The sequence below is a fragment of the Erpetoichthys calabaricus genome, chromosome 10 (assembly GCF_900747795.2).
Source record: "Erpetoichthys calabaricus chromosome 10, fErpCal1.3, whole genome shotgun sequence".
Classification (NCBI taxonomy): Eukaryota; Metazoa; Chordata; class Cladistia; order Polypteriformes; family Polypteridae; genus Erpetoichthys; species Erpetoichthys calabaricus.
The window spans coordinates 48231513-48256625 of NC_041403.2; the positions used below are offsets into that span (position 1 = coordinate 48231513).

Here is a 25113-nt window from a genome sequence, read left to right on the forward strand (position 1 = left end):
TTACTCAAGCCCTTTAGCTGCCTCCTTTGCGCATGTATGTGACAGTGTTCATTACATCGGACTAGTGCCATGTTCATTGCTGTTGTCCACTTTGTACACATTGATATAGGGATAGGCTTCAGCACCCTTTGAGTCTGAATTTGATTAAGCAGGGCTGGGAATTGGATTAAGGCATGATCATCTGGATACTCAGCAGTGGAAAAGCTGGCATCTGCCATGAGATTACTGATGCCTGTACTTGGTCTTGTACCCACATTTCTCCTACAATAATTGTTTTGAACCTCTAGTGTCCTTAAATCCATTGTAAATTAAATTTTGATTGACTGACTAATATTATGTACAGGCTTCCACCATCGCTAGAAAGACCAAATTTATGAAGTTCAGCTGTCATCTTTCTATAACTCTTTTGTTACCACTTCTGACAGTCAAGGCCTATCAGGACAGCAAACAACAAAAGAAACGAAACTGCTGTTGGCATATATAGCACTTTATACACCCATGCCAGTCCAGCAATGAGAGTAGACCAATGTATTTCAGCCGAGGGAAGAAACCAAAGGAAATACGTAAATAAGCACAATATGTATACAATAATCCAAACAGGCAGCATACAAACAGCATTTGAATCTGGGTCCAGGCTCTGGGAGGTGATGAAGCTACAGACTGTTCCACTATGCTGCCAAAAAATTAGAAACGCCTTACTATTGTTTCTTCTCACTATAAACCTCACACTTTTAAAATTTTGAATGAAAAACACATTTTTATGGATGAACAGCATGAATGATGGTGGTAGGTTTTCCATGGAGCAATCTGGAATTACTTAAAACAATTGGCAGAAGGAGCAAAATGTTGCATTACAAACAACAAGGCTCCAGTTTCATCCCCACCATGTTTGTGACACACTTAACGTCCAGTTATAAAAATTTAAAAATGTATTATACATTTGTGACATCTGGCATACTTTGGATAGAAGCGCTTGCTAAATAAATAAATTCTTTCTAATTCTGAACCAGCTTTTTTCAGTAGAGTAGTGTAAGCCAACAGAACCTGTACTGCCAGCATTTGACACAGCAGTGACCAGCTCTGGCTAGGACAAAAGACCACTGAAGGGCATGCAGAGGCAAACTGTCACACTCACCTTTGAGATTAGACAAATATCCCAAAACCACTGGATTTCAAGAGAACAAGTGAAGGCCACTAAGACACTGGTCAGACCAGGGATGAAACTTGGGCCCTGAATAAGTGAGGTAGCAGGACTACCGTAACTGCTTTGTTGCCTTAGATGGCGTTATTTTTTATATTTAGCGAACTGCTATAAAAGCATGTATGGGAAAGAATGTTGTATTTAACCTTCTTCTTCTTCTTCTTTCAGCTGCTCCCGATAGGGATCGCCACAGCGGGTCATCTTCTTCCATATCTTTCTGTCCTCTGTATCTTGTTCTGTTACACCCATCACCTGCATGTCCTCTCTCACCACATCCAGAAACCTTCGCTTAGGCCTTCCTCTTTTTCTCTTGCCTAGCAGCTCTATCCTCAGCATTTCTCCTTTTCTCATGTCCAAACCAGCGCAATCTCGCCTCTCTGACTTTTTCTCCCAACCGTCCAACTTGAGCTAACCCTCTAATGTACTCATTTCTAATCCTATCCATCCTCGTCACACCCAGTGCAAATCTTAGCATCTTTAACTCTGCCACCTCCAGCTCTGTCTCCTGCTTTCTGGTCATTGCCACCATCTCCAACCCATATAACATAGCTGGTCTCACTACCGTCCTGTAGGCCTTCCCTTTCACTCTTGCTGATATCCGTCTGTCACAAATCACTCCTGACACTCTTCTCCACCCATTCCACCCTGCCTGCACTCACTTTTTCACCTCTCTTCCACAATCCCCATTACTCTGTACTGTTGATCCCAAGTATCTAAACTCATCCACCTTTGCCAACTCTATATTTATAACTCTATATGTATTTAACCTATAACATACATTTTGGTGCAAATTAATGATGTCTTAACAGTTGACCATACTATAAATAATGCAAACAAATGCCTAATACAGTAATGCGTTTTTTCAACCCCACAACAGAACCCACACTGCCTCACAATCAGCATTTTAATCTGAGGAGGCAAACAGAACATAATGGTACCCTTTTGTCAGTATTTCTTCACTCAGAGCACTGCCAAGTTAAAGTGACTTTGCCACAGTCACTCAGTGATTTAGTGGCAGTGACTAAAGATATAACCTTTTACAGTTTACAGTAGGCTGCCTTAGCCCTTGGGCCACACTGCTTATACTGTATACAGCAGATATGCTTAGGTGTAGGTGGACGTAAAATGACTCTTTGATCTCTGTTTATCACATTTCTTATTAGAAGACCAACATGACCATTAACTTTAATAGCAGTTAATAATCTGTTATCATATAAATGTACAGTTTACTTATACTTAGTTGTTGGGTTTAACAGCCTCTTAAAACAATGATTTGGGGCTACTCTAGTGATTACAATAGCAAGCTTTTAAAATAATTCAAGAACTTAGTTCCTTTGCAGTATTACATTTGAGAAGTATGATTTTTTGGCAGTAGTGATAATAACAAGATAACTTGCCAGTTGACCTTAAGTCATCATTTTGTCAATTCTCTATGCCCGAGCTTCATAGAGAGAGATATAAAAGTATAAATAATTACTGTGGTTACTTGTGTTTCTACAATATTTGAATAATTATATGTCTTTTGGCAGTAAATTGCAATCCTCTTGCCTGTAATAGTTGGCCGCATTGGAACACAATATTTGCAGCCATTACAATCAGGGGTGGAAATTTATTTTAAGTTTTTGAGCCAGCTTGGAAAACTTAACATGAAGTAAAAAGGACAGCTGATTCATTTTTTGGAAATATTAGGAAAAGATGTAAAATTGAAAATTACTTATTTTAATGAAACTAATGTCACACCCTAGACATATGAGTCAAGAGCTAATTGTTTCAATACTGCACTTAAATTCTTTTTGTTCTTATTTGGTGCCATTGTGCAAAATTTACAAATAAAATAAAAGACCATGTACTATATACATACAGATTTGGACTCATGATGAACTTTTTAAACCTTGTTTTGTTTTTGGTATCTGCCCTTAATCTTTGCCCCCATTTACTTAAATAATTGTATTATTAGCCATGAAAAGGATTAGCCACAACCCGATTTTCTGCATTATTGTCCATTTCATTCCCTCTCACATTGAATGTGATGGGTTGGTTTCTTGGGTTGTGGAAGAAAAAAACAACCCCTGATTGTGGTGCATCTTACATTTGTTTATTGTGCAACGTAATTAAAGTATGCAGTCTTCATCCATTGTTCAGATGTGATAAATGATTGGCCCTTTAGTTAAAATATGCCATCAAAAGAGTTTATAGAGTTAGTGGTTTGAACACTTGGGTTAGCAGTGAGCCTTTTTGCAGTCTGATCAAGCCCAAAATAAATATGATTAACACTAGCAGTCAGGGTGATGTTGTCTGAGGCTGAGCACAGGTTATAGAAGCACATCATGTCACCATCAAAAGAAATTAGCAAAAATGTCAGGAAAAAGTTGTTTGTGTGTATCAGTCTGAAGAGCTTTCAAAGTAATATGCAAAGCCCATGTCAGAGTCTTTCCCAAATGAAAGGAAGTTTTCAGTGTTCATAGTCACACAGTCTGTCACAGTCTGTCAGTTGCGAGAAACAGATCATATGCATGTTACAGAGTACCTGTCAGATGATACAAAGAGTACGTGACACGTGCTTCGCCCTAATTGGGGCTCATCAGGTGTAGGCTCCTTTGCTTCCCCTTGCAGGGATTGAACCTCAGACGTCAGCTCCTGAGACAAAGCCTCAGACATTGCGCCACGGCGACTGGTTCACTTATTTGACAGGATGTACAGTAGATTGGAGTGTTATATCCATAGTTCTGAATCACAATCTGATTATTTGGGTGGTCTCCTACCAGGCAACACTTGGACTATATCACTAGCAAGTAACAGACTTTGAGAAGCAGACTGTCTTACGACTTGACAAAAATCTTGAACTTGAAATGCTCCAATGCTAAAGCGCTGTCAATCAAAAAGAGGTCCAGCCACTTTGACAGTTCCTCCAATCATCATGCAGCAGCCCAGCATCCTGGCCAGCCCACTGCCCCCATTTACTCCCAGAGATGCTGAGCTTCCCTGGAAATAATATTTTGAAGCATTTGTCCAATAAACGTCTAGCTTTGCTGCACTGAAAACAAAGCATATTCTGAAGTGCCGTTGAAGTCCACTGAAGCTGCGCTCCAATGGGTTTTAGTGGATCATGCTGCCATGGGAATCTATGAGAAAAAAAAATTACGTTAAACAACCTACAAGAAATTATTGCTGATTCTGAATGAACTAACCATGAAGTTGTACATGTTGTAGCACGCTGTTTGTAATAGCAAAGTAAACACAACACGACTTATCTGACAAGTTTTTTTTTCATGCCATTTTAGAGTAGTCTTAGAGCAGTCACCTCTACATTAGACCTAATGACTTGAGATGGCTGCCTATACCATGATGGATCTTCTATCATGTTTAACAGCTGGCAACAGCCATGGTGAGTTCAAGGCAGTGTTTGACTTTCTCCAGGCATAAACTCATCCAGATGTAGGAAGTAGGGTAAAAAATGACTAATCAAAATATTCTTTTTCCATTGCTCACAGGTCCAGATTTTGTGCTCCTTACACACGGTTATACCTCTTTGCGAGTTGGTCTTAAATATATTTTCCAAATGTCATTCTGCCATAAATTACAGTTTTAATGAGCTCTGGTTTTGTTGAGGTTATGCTGATTGATTTCTGTGATAATTTTTAACACTGTATTTTTGTAGTGTTTGGCAACTATTGTGTGCATTGTCCATCAAGCCCTTTCGGTGAGCTTCGCCTTGTGCTCACTGTTTCTCTTTTCAAAAGCAGTCTGACCATGTTTGGTTTATGCCGTCATTATTTTGAGACCATTCCCCTTGACACATTAAATAATTTTGAAGTTTTTGTGACTTGCAAATCTGCAATTATGGGATCAGACTATTTTCCATTCTGAAACTCTGTTAGTTACATCATGTTACTTTGAAAGCTTGCATATCAAAGTGCTAGTTGTGATCATTTTATAGTTGACACTTACTGGCATTTAGAAATCAACTTAATATAACTTGCTTTTGCAGCTGCATTCGTAATTGTGGTTTAGTTTCTTCAAAGTTTAAGTTTTTCTGTGGTGTTTCCATTATTTTGTCCACTTCCAGTAATTGCAGGATAAATATGCTTGCAGTTATTGCTGGCAAAATTTGGCAGAACCATTTACTTAGTTCAAAAGGGCAATTTGTGTTTCACACATGGACATTAGGTTTGGCACCACCTTTAATAATAAAATAAATAATATGAAGTATATATCAGACATTCCTTACTATTATTTTGCTTGAAAATCTGGTAGTAGTCACAGTCAAAAATATTCAATACTGATAAAAACAGATATGGGGAAGGTAGATTTTCTTGATAGCTGAATAAATGTTTAAAAAGGCATTTAAAGGATTTTGAAGTCTACAATTTTTTAGGTTATCAACTCTCATAATGTTGGCAATGTAAGTAAACAAAATGAGAACCATTTTTTGCCTGAATACTGAGTGTTTCATGAATGCAGTTATATTCAGTCATTTACTGATTCAAAGTTCAATTATATGAAACATGAAATACCGTGTGCACAGCTGCAACAACCTCATAAACTTTAAATAAATTACATCATGTGCTTGTCACAAGCTCATTTTAAAAGAATGCCTTGTTTAATATTTTCTGATTTATTATTTGTGTATTTAGAAATATGAAGAAAAATTTGTCGGGGACCTGGCTTTCTCTGAGGAGCCGTTAAGTGTGAGTCCTGAAACTCCAACAGAGTCGGTGGGCAATGTTGAGTCACTGCAAACAAACACCAGGATGAAAGTGGTGTCTCGCCCAACAATCATCCGTGGAATAACCTACTACAAATCCAATACCATCGAAGAGGACAATGAAATCGATGAACAGCGTATGTTGTTTCTTAAGTACAAAACAGATATTGATGCATGCTGGATGTGGGGGTATTTGAAATGTGTACACTTCTGAGATTGTTGTGATTTCATTTTAGAATTGTTTGGTAGATATTTTTCTTTGGTAGGCAACACTGTCATTTAGATTTGCTTTTAAATTTACATTTTTTCACTGAGCAGATGCTTTTATTGAAAGTGCCTTACAAAAGAGTTCAACATAATCAAGTAAACATCTGTCTGGGGGACTGTTTTGAAGCAAGTACTCCAGGACAAAATTACAAAATTGACCATCACAAGTGAAGAGCTTTAAACCAAACAGAACGGCACAAGACTAATTAAACTTTCCTTAGTTACAACAACCTATCGATTATCAATTACACATATTCACAGATGAGAGTCTTCAAATAATTCTTAAATAGGATGAGGAAGTGGAGGTAAGCAGCTCATTCCACCAGCTAGGAGCTACAAATGAAATTAGTCTAGAATGAGATCTGAAGCCATGCAGAGGTGGCATCAACAGATGCTTTTCACAAGTAAACCTGAATGGACAAGAAGGAGTGTCTTCATATATTAAGGTGATGACCTATTGACTACTCTGTAGGCAGTCATCAAGGATTTGAACTTAATATGTGCTGCTTCAGGGAGCCAGTGTAGCGACCAGAGGAGAGGAGTGACAACACGGCCGTCTTGGCTGCTTGAACACAAGATGTACCACTTTTAATGAAATGCTAAGTTTTGTGTATGGACTACAATAACGTCTTTGTTATATGCATTCTAGTTGTTTTTTTAATCAGTCAGGCGACCTTGAAAGTTTCAGCATGTGTTGAACATGTCATAAATTGAATCCAGAAAACGTTAACGAAATGTCCAGATGTTCCTAAAGCGCAGAGTCTGCAGCACTTCAAAGCTGTCTTAGGGCCAACAGACAGATGGAGATGGACCCAGGTGTTTTAGAAATAAATTAATAAATAAATAAATGTTACAGTCAAAGCTCTGAATGTACAGTAATAATCTCAACACTTTCATTTATACTTGAGTGGAATCAAAGATGCTTGACAGTGAGTTCAAGTATTAGTCATGGTGTTTTTATTGTTTTTTTCATTTAACTATTTACATTGTTACATTTGACTCACTGTTGACGTAAATATCCTCATGTGGAATTACTGTGCTGGTGTGTCATGTCTTCTCTCATTCTGACTTTTCAAACAGAAGAAGAATTTTCAAGTGGTGATGCAGCTGTAGATCTGCTGATTGAAGACCAGCTCATTAAGCACAAAGGATGGCAGCAACAGACTTTCAGGAAACCGAAGCCAGTAGTCAGACCCCCCATCCCTAAAACTGAACAGGTGGACATGAATGGCCATTTACGTGTAGTTCACAATCTAGCTACTGCTGCAACTACTGAAGTATCAAGCAAGAGTCCAAGCAATGTTCCTGATCTTACATCAGATTATAGAACAGCAGCTGCTCCAGCTGTCACTGATGCTTCAAACAAATCATCTACTGCAGCTTCTATGGCAGTCACAAACACAGCTGCCACCCACAATCCATCAAGCACAACAATGTCTTCAGCCATATTGGCTACTTTTACAACTGGTAAAAATATTACAAGCTCTCCATCTCCAGCTTCTGCCCCAGCCTCCACAAAAGAGACCAGAGAAACTACAGCACAAGCAACAGATGAAATAACTAATGCCTCCAGCACCACCCCTAGTACTACTACTACTACTACTACTACTACTACTACTGCTACTGCTACTGCTACTGCTACTGCAACTACTAGTACTACGACTACTTCTACTACTATGACTACTATTACAGCTTCTAGCACAAAATTAACAACCATCCGTTCTCCAAAAACCTCCTGGACAACTGCCATTACATCCACACCTTCCGTTCCTAAAACAACCCGACCTTCAGTGCATGTGAAGCCCAGGCAGCGCTATAAGATCTCTTGGGAAGAAGAGATTCAGGATACCATGGGCGATGAGGCTCAAAAGAATCTTGGTAAGTGGTCAACTACTGTGTTCTGTTTAGTTTTAATACTGCCAATGCTGGCGGCACGGTGGCACAGTGGGTAGCACTGCTGCCTCGCAGTTGGGAGACCTGGGGACCTGGGTTCACTTCCCGGGTCCTCCCTGCGTGGAGTTTGCATGTTCTCCCCGTGTCTGTGTGGGTTTCCTCCGGGCGCTCCGGTTTCCTCCCATGGTCCAAAGACATGCAGGTTAGGTGTATTGACGATTCTAAATTGGCCCTAGTGTGTGCTTGGTGGGTGGGTGTGTTTGTGTGTGTCCTGCGGTGGGTTGGCACCCTGCCCGGGATTGGTTCCTGCCTTGTGCCCTGTGTTGGCTGGGATTGGCTCCAGCAGACCCCTGTGTTCAGATTCAGCGGGTTGAAAAATGGGATGGATGGATGGATTTACCATGCCATAGCTATGAGAAAATGGTTACTGTAGATAAAAAAACAAGAAAATACTCATTTTACTTATAAAGCCCCAGAAAATAAACATTTAAGGCAATCGTACAAGGATAAGTGGCTCCTTTTATGATTTCAATTATGTTTTTATAAAACTTCCTTATGGTATTGCAAAACAAGTAGTAATTATTAAATTGTGGGGTACATGATGGCACAGTCATTTGTCTCAGAATACTGGGATCAGTTCCCAGCCAGGCCACTTGGTCTGTGAAGCTTTCATGGTCTCCTTGTGTTAAGTAGATTTGTAACACAAAATCGTCCTGGAGTGCCCGTGTCTGCAGGAGTGTGAGGAAATGTGCACTGCAGTGGACTGATGCCATTGAAGAGAACTGGAGTAACTGAGCTTAGTTATTGAATCAATGCATGGCTTATTGTGTTCATAAGAATTACTTACAAACACTTTGAAATCAGTTTTTCTTGTCAAGCACCTCCTTACTCACTGCTAAGAGAAACCCTCCATATATATGATATACTGCTTGACTCTTCTCTGTCTGGTTATGCAAGACATCAACTACTTTGGGTTTCTCCTCTATTTTGAACTCTCTAAACCAAAAAAACTAATTCCTAAGCAATTTTTGGACCATATTCGGTGCAGAAAATTACATTCTTATGATAAAGAGTCAACCAATAGGTGACTTCAGTAAAAATTATCAGAAGGACTTAAAGTTGGGCCTGCCATATCAACCGACCCCAGGGGTTCACCCCCTAATAGGATATAAGGGGTCAAAGTTTAAACTTAAAAAAAAAAAAACTGGGGATCCGTAATATAGACATGTGGAGTGACAAGTTTTGCTATTTCCAGGTAGCTGATCACAAATATGATAATATTTTTGATATATGGTTCTTTACTGGTGGTCCTACCCCTCTAAGAGCCACTCTCAGAAGGTTCAAAATGACACATTTCAAACATAAGCATTTGAGGTATCATTTTAGACAATTTCAAGGTCAGTGATTACAACTATGATGTTAATTTTGATCCTTTACTAGGGATTTAGCCCTCAGTGGACTTCTGTCAGAGGGTGAAATGACAAATTTCTATTACAATCAAAAATATTTAGACTTTGAATTTTTTAATTGAAGCTCGCATTGTAACATTTCAGATATTTGATAAAACTATTCTTGTTTATTATGTACTTTTACCTCATGAAGTTAATCATTAAACTGAACACCCCAAAGTAGAGTGGCTTACACCAATTTAGGCTTCTTTACTTACATAACTTGTAATGAAGTTTATGTTTATTAACCGACAGATGATTTTATGGCTTCTTATTTTGTATTGAATTCATTAAACTAATTGAAAAGGAATGATGAAATTGGAGCTCATTATGGAGAAAGAACATCTTCATGGTTGATATACCCTTGTTCAATTATAAGCTTTAATATTTTTTGCTGCATTGTGCAAATGCACGGTGCCCAGTCTACAGGCTTCAGCCCAATGTGCTTGTGTACAGTGTCCATAAAAAGCAGTCACCCCTTTGGATGTTTTTTTTATTATTATACAACACTGAATCACTGTGGATTGAATTTGAACTTTTTGACCTGATCAACTGAAAAAACACTCTTCAATGTCAAAGTGAAATCAGATCTCTGCAAAGTGGTCTAAAATAATTGGAAATCTTAAACACAAAATAATCGATCGCATACAGTAAGTGCTGCGGTGGGTTGGCACCCTGCCCAGAATTGTTTCCTGCCTTGTGCCCTGTGTTGGCTGGGATTGGCTCCAGCAGACCCCCGTGACCCTGTGTTCGGATTCAGCGGGTTGGAAAATGGATGGATGGATACAGTAAGTGTTCCCCTCCTTCAAGTCAGTATTTAGTAGATGCACCTTTAGCAGCCATGACAGCCTAGAGTCTGTGTGCACAGTTCAAGTTCAAGTTCAAGTAGGCTTTATTGTCACTTCAACCATATACAGTTAGTACACAGTGAAACGAAACAACGTTCCCCCAGGACCAAGGTGCTACATGCAACATAAATTTACAACATAAATTAACAGAAAAAACTAAACTAGCTAACTAAGAGGCCTAGTTAGCTGGCTAGCAGAGACAAGACAGATTGACCTAACATAAATTACCTAACATGAATTACCTAACATGAATTACAGCATAAATCAACAAAAACTAACTAACTATCTAAGGAAGACTTTTTTAACCAAACAGCAGACAACAAAGTGCATGTGCAATGTGCAAACAAAAGCAACAAGTGACAGTGCGACAAAAACACAAACGTAACATAATAATATGGTGTTGTGGTGATGAGTTGAGGTAGTGGAGAAACAGTAAACATTCTTAGTTTAGCAGCAAAAAAAAATTAGGAAGTAAAGAAGTTAGTGCAACAAGCAAACCAGTAATGGATATTGTGCAAAAAAAGAAAGCATTTACAGGTTGGTGTGTACGATAGTTTGGTAGTGTAGGTCAGTGTGTTTAAGCTTGTGTTGATTAGTCAGTCCAATCTCAATGTTTTGAGGTAGTTGAGTTAAGCTAAGTGATAATGTTTGTGTGTGTGTGTGTGCGTGCGTGTGTGTGTGTTTATCAGTCCAGTCCCTTTTTGTTGAGAAGACGGATGGCTTGTGGAAAAAAGCTGTTGCACAGTCTGGATGTGTGTGCCCGAATGCTTCGGTACCTTTTTCCAGATGGCAGGAGGGTGAAGTGTGTGTGAGAGGGGTGTGTCCGATCAGCCACAATGCTGGTGGCTTTGCGGATGCAGCGTGTGGTGTAGATGTCTTCAATAGAGGGGAGAGAGACCCCGATGATCTTCTCTGCTGTCCTCACTATCCGCTGTAGGGTCTTGCGGTCCGATATGGCACAATTCCCAAACCAGACAGTGATGCAGCCGCTCAGGATGCTCTCGATAGTTCCTCTATAGAAGGTGGTCAGGATCGGTGGTGGGAGCTGGGCCTTTCTCAGTCTTCTCAGAAAGAAGAGACGCTGTTGGGCTTTCTTGTGTAGGGAGCTGGTGTTGAGGGACCAGCTGAGGTCCTTCTCCAGGTGGACGCCCAGGAATTTGGTGCTGTCGACGATCTCCACAGAGGAGCCGTTGATGCTCAGCGGAGAATGGTCACCTCGTGTCCTCCTAAAGTCAACAACCATCTCCTTTGTCTTGTCAACATTCAGAGACAGGTTGTTGTCTTTACACCAGTCCGTTAGCCCCTGCACTTCCTCTCTGTACGCTGACTCGTCGTTCTTGCTAATGAGACCCACCACGGTCGTGTCATCAGCGAACTTAATGATGTGATTTGAGCTGTATGTTGCTACACAGTCGTGAGTCAGCAGTGTGAACAGCAGGGGACTGAGCACACAGCCTTGTGGGGCACCAGTGCTCAGTGTGGTGGTGCTGGAGGTGCAGTTCCCGATCCGTACTGACTGAGGCCTTCCGGTCAGAAAGTCCAGGATCCAGTTGCAGAGGGAGGTGTTCAGGCCCAACAGGCTCAGCTTCCCGATCAGTTGTTGGGGGGATGATCGTGTTGAATGCTGAGCTGAAATCTATGTACAGCATTCGAACGTATGTGTCCTTCTTGTCCAAGTGTGTGAGGGCAAGATGGAGTGCAGTGGAGATGGCGTCGTCCGTTGAGCGGTTAGGACGGTACGCAAATTGCAGTGGGTCCAGTGAGGGGGGCAGCAGGGACTTGATGTGTCTCATGACAAGCCGCTCGAAGCACTTCATGATGGTGGGTGTAAGTGCAACAGGACGATAGTCATTGAGACAGGACACAGAAGACTTCTTGGGCACGGGTACGATGGTGGTGGCCTTGAAGCACGTGGGAACGACGGCGCTGCTCAGAGAGATGTTGAAGATGTCGGTAAGAACATCTGCCAGCTGTTCTGCACATTCTCTGAGCACTCTGCCTGGGATGTTGTCTGGTCCAGCAGCTTTACGTGGGTTGACTCTGCGTAGAGCTTTCTTCACATCCGCTGTAGTGAGACACAGCACCTGGTCGTTCAGAGGAGGGGTGGTCTTCCTCGCCGCCACGTCGTTCTGCCTGTCGAACCGAGCGTAGAAGTTGTTCAGCGCATCTGGGAGGGAGCCGTCACCGTCACAGGCAGGTGATGTCGTCCTGTAGTGTGTGATGGCTTGTAAGCCCTGCCACATGCGCCGTGTGTCGCCGCTGTCTATGAAGTGATTGTGGATTCTCTGGGCGTGTGCGCGCTTCGCCTCTCTGACGGCCCGAGAGAGTTTGGCCCTTGCTCTTCTAAGGGCCACCTTGTCTCCCGCTTTGAAGGCAGAGTCTCGGGTCCTCAGAAGTGCACGCACTTCCGCAGTAATCCACGGTTTCTGGTTGGGTCGTGAGATGATGTTCTTGGAGACAGTGACGTCTTTGGTGCACTTACTGATGTAGTTGGTCACTGATCAAGTGTACTCCTCCAAGTCAGTGAAGTCGCGGTAAGTTGCAGCCTCCCTAAACATGTTCCAGTCAGTGCTCTCAAAACAATCCTGAAGAGCAGAGATGGCTCCTGCTGGCCAGGTTTTCACTTGCTTCAGAACCGGTTTTGAACGCCTGACGAGTGGTCTGTATGCTGGAATTAGCATAACAGAGATGTGGTCTGAGTAGCCGAGGTGGGGGCGGGGCTCAGCCCGATATGCGCCGGGGATGTTTGTGTAAACAAGATCCAGCGTGTTTTCCCCTCTCGTTGCAAAGTCCACATATTGATGGAATCTAGGAAGCACTGACTTGAGATTTGCATGGTTGAAATCTCCAGCAACAATAAACAGTCCATCCGGGTGTGTATTTTGCAGTTCACTGATCTTTGTATACAGTTCCCATAGCGCTTCCTTAGCATTAGCGCCAGGTGGAATGTACACTCCGATAGTGAAAACGGTGGTGAATTCCCATGGTAAATAAAAAGGTCTGCATCTAACAGTCACAAACTCCACTAGCGATGAGCAATAACTAGAAACTAGCACAGAGTTCTTGCACCATTTCGCGTTGATGTAAATACACAAGCCGCCACCGCGAGTCTTACCGCACAAAGCTGCATTTCTGTCGGCGCGAAACGAGGCTAGCCCAGGTCTCTCTCTCTGCCCGCTTTGCACATCTGGGCACTTCCTTTTTTCCACATTGTTCTTTGAAAAACTGCTAAAGCTCGGCCAGGTTTAATGGGCACCATAAACAAAAAGCCTTTTTTAAGTCCAGCTATAAATTCTCAGTTGCATTAAGATCTGGACTGTGACTTTGCCACTCCCACATTAACATTGTTGTTTTTTAAGTCATTCCTGTGTGGCTTTGACTCAGCTTGGACTTGTCTTTCTGGAAAAACAAATCTTCTTCCACGGGTTTCTTGCAGACAACATCAGGTTTTATTCCCGGATTTCCCTGCCATTTGCTACATTCATTTTACCCTCCACCCTCACAAGCCTTCCAGGACCTGATGCAGAGCAGCATCCTCACAGCATAATGCTGCCACCACCATGTTTCATAGGGAGGATGGAATCGTTTTTGATAATGTGCAGTGCTTGAACTTTTTGAGCATCAGAATAAATTGCCTGTTTGGCATAAGTCAATTTTAGAGTCATCAAGCCATAGCACTTTCTTCCAGTTGACTTCAGAGTCTCCCATGTGTCTTCTCTGTGCTTTGTTTTAACAGTGGCTTTCTCTTTGTTACTCGTCCATAAAACTGTGACTGGTGCTGTTCTGCACAGTCTCAGCCTTTGTAGCTTGTAAGTCCTTCAGAATTTTCATTGGTGTCCTGGTGAACGTCCTCACTGGTCTTCTTGCACCTACTCTAGACAGATTTACAGCTGTGCCATACTCATTCCAGTTCCTAATGACTGAATTCCCTGGACTCCAAGGGACATTCAATGACTTGAATATTTTCTTGTATCCAGCTCCTGACTTGTGCTTTTCAGTCCCCTTTTTGTGGAGTTGCTTGGAGTGTGCATTTGTCTTCATTTTGTAGGTTAGGCCACAATTCTGACTCACGATAAGCTGAACCTTTCAGGTGAGTTCCATTCATACTGCAAATCTATTGAACTCCATTGACTAAAGACAACTAATCTCCATTTATCTTCTGTAATTATGAAACTTCTAAATCCAATTGGCTGCCATAGTGATGATTTAGGTGAGCCACATTAAAGGATGCCAATTATTTTATGTTTTACAATTATAATTTATCAGTAACTGCACACTGCACGATAGTGTGCAGTGAATACACTTGACTTGAGCATTCCTAGTTTTCCTCCTCTTTCTCTGTACGTTTAGCATTTGTTTGCTCAGAGGTTGGTGCGCTTGCTACATTTCTTTTCTCCACTCTAGCGGCCCGCTACTTCTCTTCTTTCGACGGCATCTTTTCGTGTTAAAACTGATTAAGTCAGTGTTTGTGTTGCAATTGCTTAATACGTTTTCTTTAATTTTTCACTTAAGCTGGCACTTAAGTCTTCAATCTGTCCTCAAGAATGATTTAAGATATGAAGAGGTAGGGGAAGTGACGGTGAAGGTGGTAAGGATGAGAACGGCGCCCGTACGCCTATGCCACACGGCTGCCCTGCTGGCCACTGCTGAGAGTTGATTCTACAATAAAATAAAATAAAAATAAAAAGAGGAATAACCTTGGAGGTCAATCATCACCAGACGTCACCAGAAGCAGATAGTAGACGTCACGTAGTATATGTGTACCAAATTTCAGGTCAGTAAGTCAAACAGTTTGCAAGCTACTGGTGATTTAAAATCCTGGACAGACAAACGGACAGCCACGGTAGTGTGTTATATAAGAAGATTTAGAGCACTTCTTCAAAGATCTGATTTCACATTGACATTAAAGTTTTTTTTCTGTTCATCAATGTCAAAAAGCCAAATTAAATCCACTCTGATTCAATGTTGTATAATGGTAAAATGTAAAAGCTTCCAAGCACTGTAATTTCAACTCTCTGGGATGGCATTCAGATCTGGCTTCTGTTTTGCATCCATAGTTTTCCCACCTGATTGTAGGTGCAAGACATGCAAAAGCTCATATAAGGTGACCTTAAGTACCAGGTACAGTAAAAATCCTATATTACAAAATAGCCATACTATTAAAAGGCACCAAGGCCTTGGAATAAAATGGGTTTTAATGAATGGTGAATTACTGTACAGAAACATCAGAATCATTTTAGGACCCTGGGACATTCTCAAACATGTGTCATCCAATTCTGGATTATGGGTGGTCAAAGCCCATTTTGGCAACGTCAGGCGCAAGGCAGAAACAACTTCTGGATGAGGCGCCAGTCCATCACAGTGCCCACAAATGCAAACACCCACATTCACAAGGGACCAGTTAAGAATCTCCAATTAACCTAACAGACGTGTCTTTAGGGATGTGGGAGGAAAACCAGAGGAGCATAACTTACATTCCACTTTTTTATTTAGCAGGCACTGTTATTCAGAGCAACTTATAAATCACTGATGGTTGAATACAGGCATGAGGAAACCATTCAAGTAATAAACCATCTGTACTGTAAGTTTTTCCATAAGAGCTGCATCACATGTATTGAAATAAAACAACTCTTTAATTATATAATTAAAAAAATCCTACAGAAGTGAGAGAATAGGTTAAAGGTAGGGAATCAGATTACCCCAACAGTTGGTGTTGGATCTGTTAGGTCATCAGGTATCAGAAGATTAATAAAATGTAAGGGTGAAGATCTTTTCAAAAACTTCAGGTGGAATCAGTAGCGCTAACTGAGACTGGCAGATAGTTTCATGCCTGAATGACCAAGGCCAAGAAATGTTGAGCAATTCATTTTAAACCAGCATCATCAGACCATAAAAAATGATTGCAGAGGCCTACCCAGTAAATGCGATATGATCATAGGCTGACTGTACACAGGCCCAGATGCCCTAACTGCACAGTGTATCAAAATCAGACTGCAGTGTCTAACGGAGTACACATCATGCTAACAAAAAATGGAGGGAGATAGCAACCCAAAGCTAGATGGAGGGTTATAAACCAACTGAGCTGTAGTAGCAAGTGGTGGCAGTTTTCTAGAGCCCAAGAGTCCTGTGAGTGATCACTTAGACAAATGGGCTCCTGAATTGCACTGGATGCTATTAAAGTAGTCTCTGATTTGCAGTGTCCTTGTAATGAGGTAGGAAGTTAATAAAATTGCTAAATGTACAGTTGGACATTTGTATTTTTAGGAAACAGGTTTCAGGCTGGAGGTCACAATGGTATAGTGGAGAGTGCTGCCATCTTGAAAATCTTGATAATAATCTTGATACTTTGCCTTCTTCAGTAAAGCACTGCACTCTGTATGCCAGTTCTGAAACGCTTCGCTAGATTTTATTTTACTTTTAGTATTCAAGGCTCTGTAATCCACAATGACATTCTTTTGCTTAGCATCACAACAAACCTGACCAGCAAGTTTAAGTCTTCCCCAAAAGCAGGATTCTGCTGTCGGGCAGGCTTTTGTTCCAAAACACTTTCTTAATAAGAAATTAATTCTTGCTGTTGAAGCACTTATTGCTAAATCAATATTCTTATGTTTCTTTTTAGTTGTATCGTTTGTTAAGATTCCCCACACTTAATTGATCCTTTTAGTCCTTAAACAGTTACATTCCTCTTTTTTTAATGTCTCCTTATTAGAAATAAGATGCAAATGACGGATGAAGTAACCAGCGGTACTCCACTTACACCTCTGTGTGTTCAATGTGAACTATCTGGTTTAATAAAATATATGGAAGAAAGCTAAAATGAAAAACGTGAATGAGAATTACTCCGGCTACAAATCACTATTTACTACAGAACAAGAATGACCTGGCATGGCAGAATGATAACACTACCAAACCATAAAATTAAATAAGATCTGCTAAGTAAATTAGCCTGCAAGTGAGTCCTATAATAAACACTTGTCCCATCAAGGATCATTTTCTTCTGTTATACTCAGTATTGTTCAGGTGGGCTCCATCTCCCTGTGACCATCTATTAGACTAAGTAGGATAAGAAATAGTTTAGACATTTTTATGGAGATGTAGCAATTAAAAATAACTTGCCATTTGCTTTCCCTTACTCTCTCTTGATCCATAGGGATGTTGAAATGAACTACCATTAATCAGAGCCAGTAGCTTTAATAATTACTGTTCTGACATTAAAATAGGCATTATAAGAATAAACCTCATACATAAAAAGTAATGTTAGTCTAATCAGCCTTGATGTTAGCATGTTTCACAGTGAGCACAATCTTTTGACACTTCAAAATAAAAAGGTATAATAAGCAACACAAGGCAATAAAGTGGATATCAAGATGAATTCATTTCATAAGAAATATTCTCATTTTACTACAATGAAGCAGTGACAGTCAAAGGTGATATCTTGTGTCCTTGAAAGAGAAAATAGAAGATGGGGATACACTTTTCCAGTCATCTTCTGTCCAATGTCTGTGTTCTTTTTCCCATTTTAATCTTTTCTTTTTATTTCCCAGTTTCATATATTGCTTTTTCTTTAAAACGTTTCCTCTTAGGCCATCATCCCAGAGTCATATTTTCTCTGTTACAGATGACCTGGGTATTTAGTGTGTATTTAAGGAAGAAGCCAACTGAGAACCTGTGAGGTGTTTATTTCTCACGCTACAGACTCTTATGCGGTTGTTCATCTTCGGCTTCCCTTTCTTTTTCTATTTTGGCTAAACCCAGTTCACCCTCTGCTCTCAAGAGAGCACTAAACACCTCTGTATGTATTACTCAGTTACTTGGCAATCTGTTGCATGGAATAACCTTATTCTGCTAAAAAAAAAAATTTAAGAAAAAATAGACTGACATGTTTCTTGAGAAACTTGTTTCATTTTGGGCATTTATGAAACCAGAGCTAAACTTTAGGAATGCCAGGATCTTTTAACCCAAGTAAACAGAATAACTGGTTTCAGCGGTGCTAATTCAACTACTCAGGTTTCTCTAATAACCAGTTTATACAAAGCTAATTAAGAATGAGCTGTGGGAGTTGACCACTAGAGCACTGAAGGAACGCTGTGAAAAAAAATATGTTAAGTTTGCGGTAAACAACTGGCAGCTGTGGTTGCCAGAATTTTACCATAAAAAAGAAGGTGACAATATTTTTACATCTACAGGATAACTTTGTAGTAAACACCTGTTTTTTTCTTTATAACACATTACAATAGAGGTGTATGTTTAACCATAACCTGAAATCCAAGCACTGCAACAAATATCCATTTATTAAACCATTAGAAAGTGTTGTCAGGATCAAATATCAGTACAGTATCAGTTTGCTTCAATAAAGTAACAACAACCAATAGCAAACGTGTTGTATTATTTAATTACTAGACAAAGAGCCCGTTTCGACAACGTAAGATGAAACGGGCACGAGTGGAATAGTAAATTATATAATAAGTACTAGCAAAATACCCGCGCTTCGCAGCGGAGAAGTAGTGTGTTAAAGAGGTAATGAAAAAAAAAGGAAACATTTTAAAAATAACGTAACATGATTGTCAATGTAATTGTGTTGTCATTGTTATGAGTGTTGCTGTGTTTTATATATATAAAATACACACACACACATATAAACATATATATACATATACATATACACATATATATACATATCTACATATATATATATATATATATATATATATATATATATATATATATATATATACATATACACATCCACATATCAACATATATATATACACATATATACACACACACACGCTTTATGGGTGATGATTGTTTTACTCTTTTTATCTTTATTTTATTTTATTGTAGAATCGACTCCTATCTGCGCACAGCAGGGCAGCCGTGGGCGGATGCGTATGGTGTATTCACTCCATGTTATCGTGCATTGCGCTGTCAGTGGTATTTTGATAAAAGAATTTGAACAACATATAAGAAGCGTATAAATTATTAAACAGTAAAACATTAACATTTAAGAAGTAAAGTTACATGAAGTACTACTGCAGTGCCTTCGGGTATACCTCATTTTTTGTTTGCCCATTACATGCTTAAATGTATAAATGTTTTGGTGCACCTACCCGAGAACACGCGACATATAACCGAGCGTGGGAGAAGCATGGATTTTAAACACGCGTTGAGTTCATCTGCTGGTCTCCCTCGTGGAATAACTGGTAATGTTTGACTAAAATCTACAGCGAGTAAAACGACATTACCTCCTATTTTTTTTTTTACGATCTCTGAGATCTTGCTTTTTTCGGTTCAAGGCTTCATAAGCTGTTTTATGTTGTATGGTGTACTTATCCCAAACCATCATCTTTGAATGTTGCAAGACTTTCGCCTTGTATGTAGATCGGGGTAATTACATTCATTGCATTCCTAGTCTGAATCACAATGTGATTGTATGGGTGGTTACCTGGCACTGTAGGGTTGCCACCCGTCCTTTAAAATACGGAATCGTGCTGGGTTTGAGAATGAAATTGCGCGTCCCGTTTTGAATCAATACTGGACGGGATTTATCCCGTATGTTTTGTATCATTTTTTTTTTAAAGCAGCATCTCATGCAAATTATCCCACACGCATTTTATGAAGATGCCTCCTTTCCTACTTTGGATTGGGTAATACTTGATGTCATCGTTAGTTTGATTGGTGTTTTTAACTGTCCAGTGAGGAGGGCGTGTCTTTTAAGTACAGTCTGCAAAGTGTTGGCACTGAGATGTTGTGTCAGCGCCATAGTTGAAGCCCCTAACGTTGCGGTCAGTAAGTCGGCTAACATCCGCCATGTGCCGTCTTTCAGTTGCGAGAAGCAGATCATAGAATGGTTGAAACTGTTGCCCCTAACGTTGCGCCACGGCGTGTGGTTCGTTTATACCTCGTGTCTTGTCATTAAACTTTTATCTCGCGAATATGTTATTGCAATCCGCAGCGGGAGCGTTTCTATAAACTTAATTGAAAGTTACGTTTTACACCGTGCTTTGTTTCCCTTATGAACATGCTTGTATGCTTAACTCGCTCCGTTCTCAATTGTTTAATTAATTTTTTGCTCTTCGCTGTTTGCGGCTCTTCCTCCATTTCCCCCTACTTCGTTCTTTTATCTCGCGAATATGTTATTGCAATCCTTAACGGGAGCGTTTCAATAAACTGATTGAAAATAGTTTTGCATTTACCTTTTTAGTAAAAGGCGAGCTTTTAAGCCTGAGAAATCACCCCGTAAATGCACACGTTTAATTGGACATGTGTTAATATGTATGGTTACACAGTATTAAAAGACAGTGAACAACGTCAGTTACCTTTCTTCCCGCGTTTGATAAAAGGTGAGCTTTTAAGCCTGAGAAATCACCCCGTAAATGCACACGTTTAATTGCACATGTGTTAATATGTATGCTTACACAGTATTAAAAGACAGTCAAAAATTAACGTCATTTACCTTCGTTCCCGCGTGTGACTCGTGCTGTAAATGTCTTCCTTGTTTTTAGTTCACGTGATTACGTAGGAGGCGTGATGATGCGATACGTGACTCCGCCTCTTCCATTACAGTGTATGGACAAAAAATATGTTCCAGTTATGACCATTACGCTTTGAATTTCGAAATGAAACCTGCCTAACTTTTGTAAGTAAGCTGTAAGGAATGAGCCTGCCAAATTTCAGCCTTCCACCTACACGGGAAGTTGGAGAATTAGTGATGAGTGAGTCAGTCAGTGAGTGAGTGAGTCAGTCAGTGAGGGCTTTGCCTTTTATTATTATAGATAAGCACCACAAACCTGATATAGGTGTATTGAATGAATGTGTAATTAGGCCTTGCGCTGTAGTCGAAATCACCTTTCAGGCCTCTAGAGCTTTAATCGAAGTCGCCTTTTTCTTTGAATTTTTGCGGCCATAAATCCGCCGTCTCCCGTGATGTTGGGGTTGGATGTCGGTCGAAGTCGCCTTTCTCTTTGAATTTTCGCGGCCGTAGTCGCCTTTTTCTTTGAATTTTCGCGGCCGTAGTCGCCTTTCTCTTTGAATTTTCGCGGCCATAAATCCGCCGCCTGCCGCGATGTCGGTCTCGTAAGGCTTCGGACATGCGCAGAAGGCGACTGCGCATTCGGCTTCGCACAGATGTGAGTGAGTGAGTGAGTGAGGAGACTGGCGAATTATGTATTAAGATGTACATTGAAAAGAATTCAAAGTTACGGCACATTGTCTGGTGGAGAAGTAAAGTTTGCTTTTGTGGTGTATGGTGTCCTACAGGTGTGCCAGCTTAAAGAATACAACCCACCATAAATCAGCTTCCATAACCTCAAAAAACCTTCAACACGCAGGGAAAAATAAGTCTGCTAACTTTAAGTTTTTTCCCTACTGTGCAAAGGTATGCGCTTCATCAGGAACAATACGGTAAAAGGGGGCTTTTCCTTATTTAAATATCGTAACTTCGGTATTACTCAAATCGTGCTTTGCCTTTTACATTTTACAGTTGTTTACCTATTTAAGAGTTTTACACTGTGAAATTAACAGCAATTTTTTCAGTGTAACTGTAATGTATCAGTAAATGGCATGCAGCATATTTTGAAGGTAGAAAAATATTGATTTTACAGAACTTGGCTGTAAAAAATAAATGTATTGTTTAAGATATACAGGTAATTTGCAGTAGAATATAAGGTAACTTTATTTGTTTTCAGAAAAGGTATTTTATTTTCACCATTCACAGTATTTTTATCGTTAAATTTACTGAATCTTTTTACAGTGAATGGCTTCTGAAAATGGAGCTTTAAAGTTATATGTAAATAATAAATTATAAATCAGTCATTTCAAGAAGTTAAAAGCCATTAGCAACAATAGTAATACCTTGACTGCATTTTTAAGTCAATTTAATGGTATCTTGATAAAAAGGTAACAGTTTCTGTCAAAACCATGACAAACTCTGGGTCTGTCCAGTCTTTGGACTAGTACTGGATGAATGCATTTCTAACGAGTGAATGTTTTTTGATCCAGAGCATGTTTTCAGGCATTCTGTGTGGTTTGGCTCAGCATGAACTTTAACAAGAAAGTATTTAGGAACATTGCAAGTAGCCAGGATTGAAAGAAATATTAGATGTTAAGGGGAAGGGCAAATGTGCTACATTTCAATCTGACCTACTGCAACACAATCATCCTGAAACCTTAGATTTTGATGTTAAAAATGATGTTCCTCCTCTTGTGATACTAATTTTCACTGATCCAGCATTTCACTATATGGAAAATCCTTGACTTTGTGACTTTGAATGTATACGGCTCGTCTGTGTGTACTTCTGCCTTTTTTCATCTGATATGTAAGTACTTCCCCATATTAGTCTGGTTGATACTATTTGTCGATATAAAAATACATCAGTTGTACTATGAATATAATATAATTCTCTTCTGTCGAGTAAAACAGACAAGGAAAAAGAAGGCTGCTAATTAACTGGACTGTGAGATGAGACAGTCAAAAAGACAGGCTAAGGCCAAAATGGGAGATCAATAATTCTAAACACTAAATATACTCCTGCTTGAAAGTCCTTGCCAAAGTCCTAAACCCTAAATAATTCTTAATGAAAAATGCACACAGGTCAAATTTTTCTTCGGTATCCACAATGTTGGACTGACATTTATATTGCGGTGAAGGTAACATCATGTGCTGCACGCTTCCAGTTTTCCCAACATAGCAGTGGGGAAGGAACCATTAACAAAAGTCCACAAAATGGTAGTGCATAATAGTAAAAACAAGATTTAAAATATTTTTACTTGGAATGAAACCAAAAGTAAAAAATAACAGAATCAAATTCTTCACATATACAAGTCCTTAAATGAATCAAAAATGAGAAAAAATGGGAAACATTAATCAAAAACTTTGCATAATTGTAAGAGTTTCTAATGTACAGTATACGCATATATGATTCTGTCACATATTTACACTGATATGTGTTGTGCTGTGTTACAGTTTTTTTTTAATTACAACACACAAAAGGGACAGTCTTGAGTGTAATTGAATGAGATATTAGCAACGTGAAACAAAGTTAAAAAAACCAAAATGTATCTGAATGTGTGATGCTTTGCTAATAAGCCAAGAAAACATGTTACAGTGACCATAGGTGCCATGTGGAAGTGACAGGAGCAACAGCATTCTTGTAGTGCTAGTGTACGAGGGACAGAGTTACAGCAAACTGGCTTGAAAATCACATGGAAACTGACTTGACGAGAAGTGAGGAAGAAGAGTAAAGGGATTGCATAGATTTTGTTCGCTCAAAAGTGAAGAATCTATTATTTAATGTATTACTTTGTAATTCTTGACATGTAATAAATGACATTTGTGAATTTGAAGGTAAATACTGTTAGTGCTGTACTTCAAAATGCATACTTATTCATTTAATGGACTTTTGGTTTCACATAGACACAATTTAACAGACATTTGGGTTTAATGGACATCTGTCTCCTAGATCTAAGATATACTATGTGGATACTCAATGACCTCCTATGAAGACAATTTTTGTTTTATTTTAGTCAGATTAATGAGAATTGAATTTCTTTATTTAATTAATAGGTGTTTGCAAGGATACATTGTCTACAATATCTGGGCCAGTGACACAAAATACCTATGGACGGAGTGAAGGGGCCTGGATGAAGGACCCAATGGCCAAAGATGACAAGATTTATGTCACTAATTATTACTATGGAAACACACTCATAGAATTCCGGAATATGGAAAACTTCAAACAAGGTACAGTAAAGTGTGGATATCAGAGTTGTGATTGGGTGGCATGGTGGTGCTGTGAATAGAGCAGCAGATCTGAGTCACAGTCCTGTCACTTTATGTATAAAGTTTGCCCATTCTCTTCATATCAATGATGGTTTTCTCCGGGTAATCTGCTTTTCTTCCACACTTCAACTCATTTCACTTTTAGTTAATTAGGAACTGTAAGCTGGTGCAGTGCTTAGTGTGGCTTGATTTCTTTTCCTCCCATATCCTAACAGAGTGCAGCTTAAATAAATGATGACTCTAGATTGGCTCAGTATGAACGAGAACGAGTGAGCTCCATGATGGACTAAGGTCTTATTCAGGATTATTTCTGTACTTCAGTCCAATGCTTTTCCCCATCCTCTAACGTTCAAAAAATTGGGGGAATATTTTGACTATATGTGATTCATTCGGTCACGTAACATTGTAAAGATAAAATTCTGTATATTAGTTTTATACTTAAAACCCAAAGTACTGCATAGTCATGAACCACTGCCTTATGGCTTCAAGCACATGGCTTCACTTACTGCCTGCACAGAATCTGCACAATTTCTCCTTGTTAAAATGAATCCTCTCCAGATGCATCAGTTTTTTTCAACATCTCAAAGTCTTTCATTTTAAATTAACTATTAACTCTAAGCTAGCCCAGTAATCATAAGTGTGCCCTGTGGGTGTGACACTTTATCTATAGCAGAGTTTCATTGAATGCTGCCGTGTTGAGCTTCATATCGCTACAACCCTGTAAATGAAATAGGAGTTTCAAATACAGTGGTGCCTTGGTTTGTGAGTATAAATAATTCTGGAAACGTTCTTGAAATCCAAAGCACTCGTATTGTATATCAAAGCTCATTTCCCGGTAAGAAATAATGGAAACGCAGATGATTTGTTCCTCAACCCAAAAATATAAATATCAAATTATTAATACAAAATATAAAGTAAAAATACATAAAACAAATTAACCTGCACTTTACCTTTAAAAAGAATTGTGGCTG

The 25113-nt window shown here is 39.6% G+C and overlaps 1 protein-coding gene across 1 annotated transcript in view; it reads left to right on the forward strand.

The window, feature by feature from the left end:
* LOC114658985 (olfactomedin-like protein 2B) overlaps positions 1-25113 on the forward strand; it is a 45534-nt gene that overhangs the window by 9689 nt on the left and 10732 nt on the right. Inside the window, exons 5-7 of the mRNA XM_028811146.2 lie at positions 5836-6043; positions 7254-8051; positions 23927-24103. Of these exons, the coding sequence (XP_028666979.1) occupies positions 5836-6043; positions 7254-8051; positions 23927-24103 (1183 nt within the window). The remainder of the gene's footprint in view (positions 1-5835; positions 6044-7253; positions 8052-23926; positions 24104-25113) is intronic.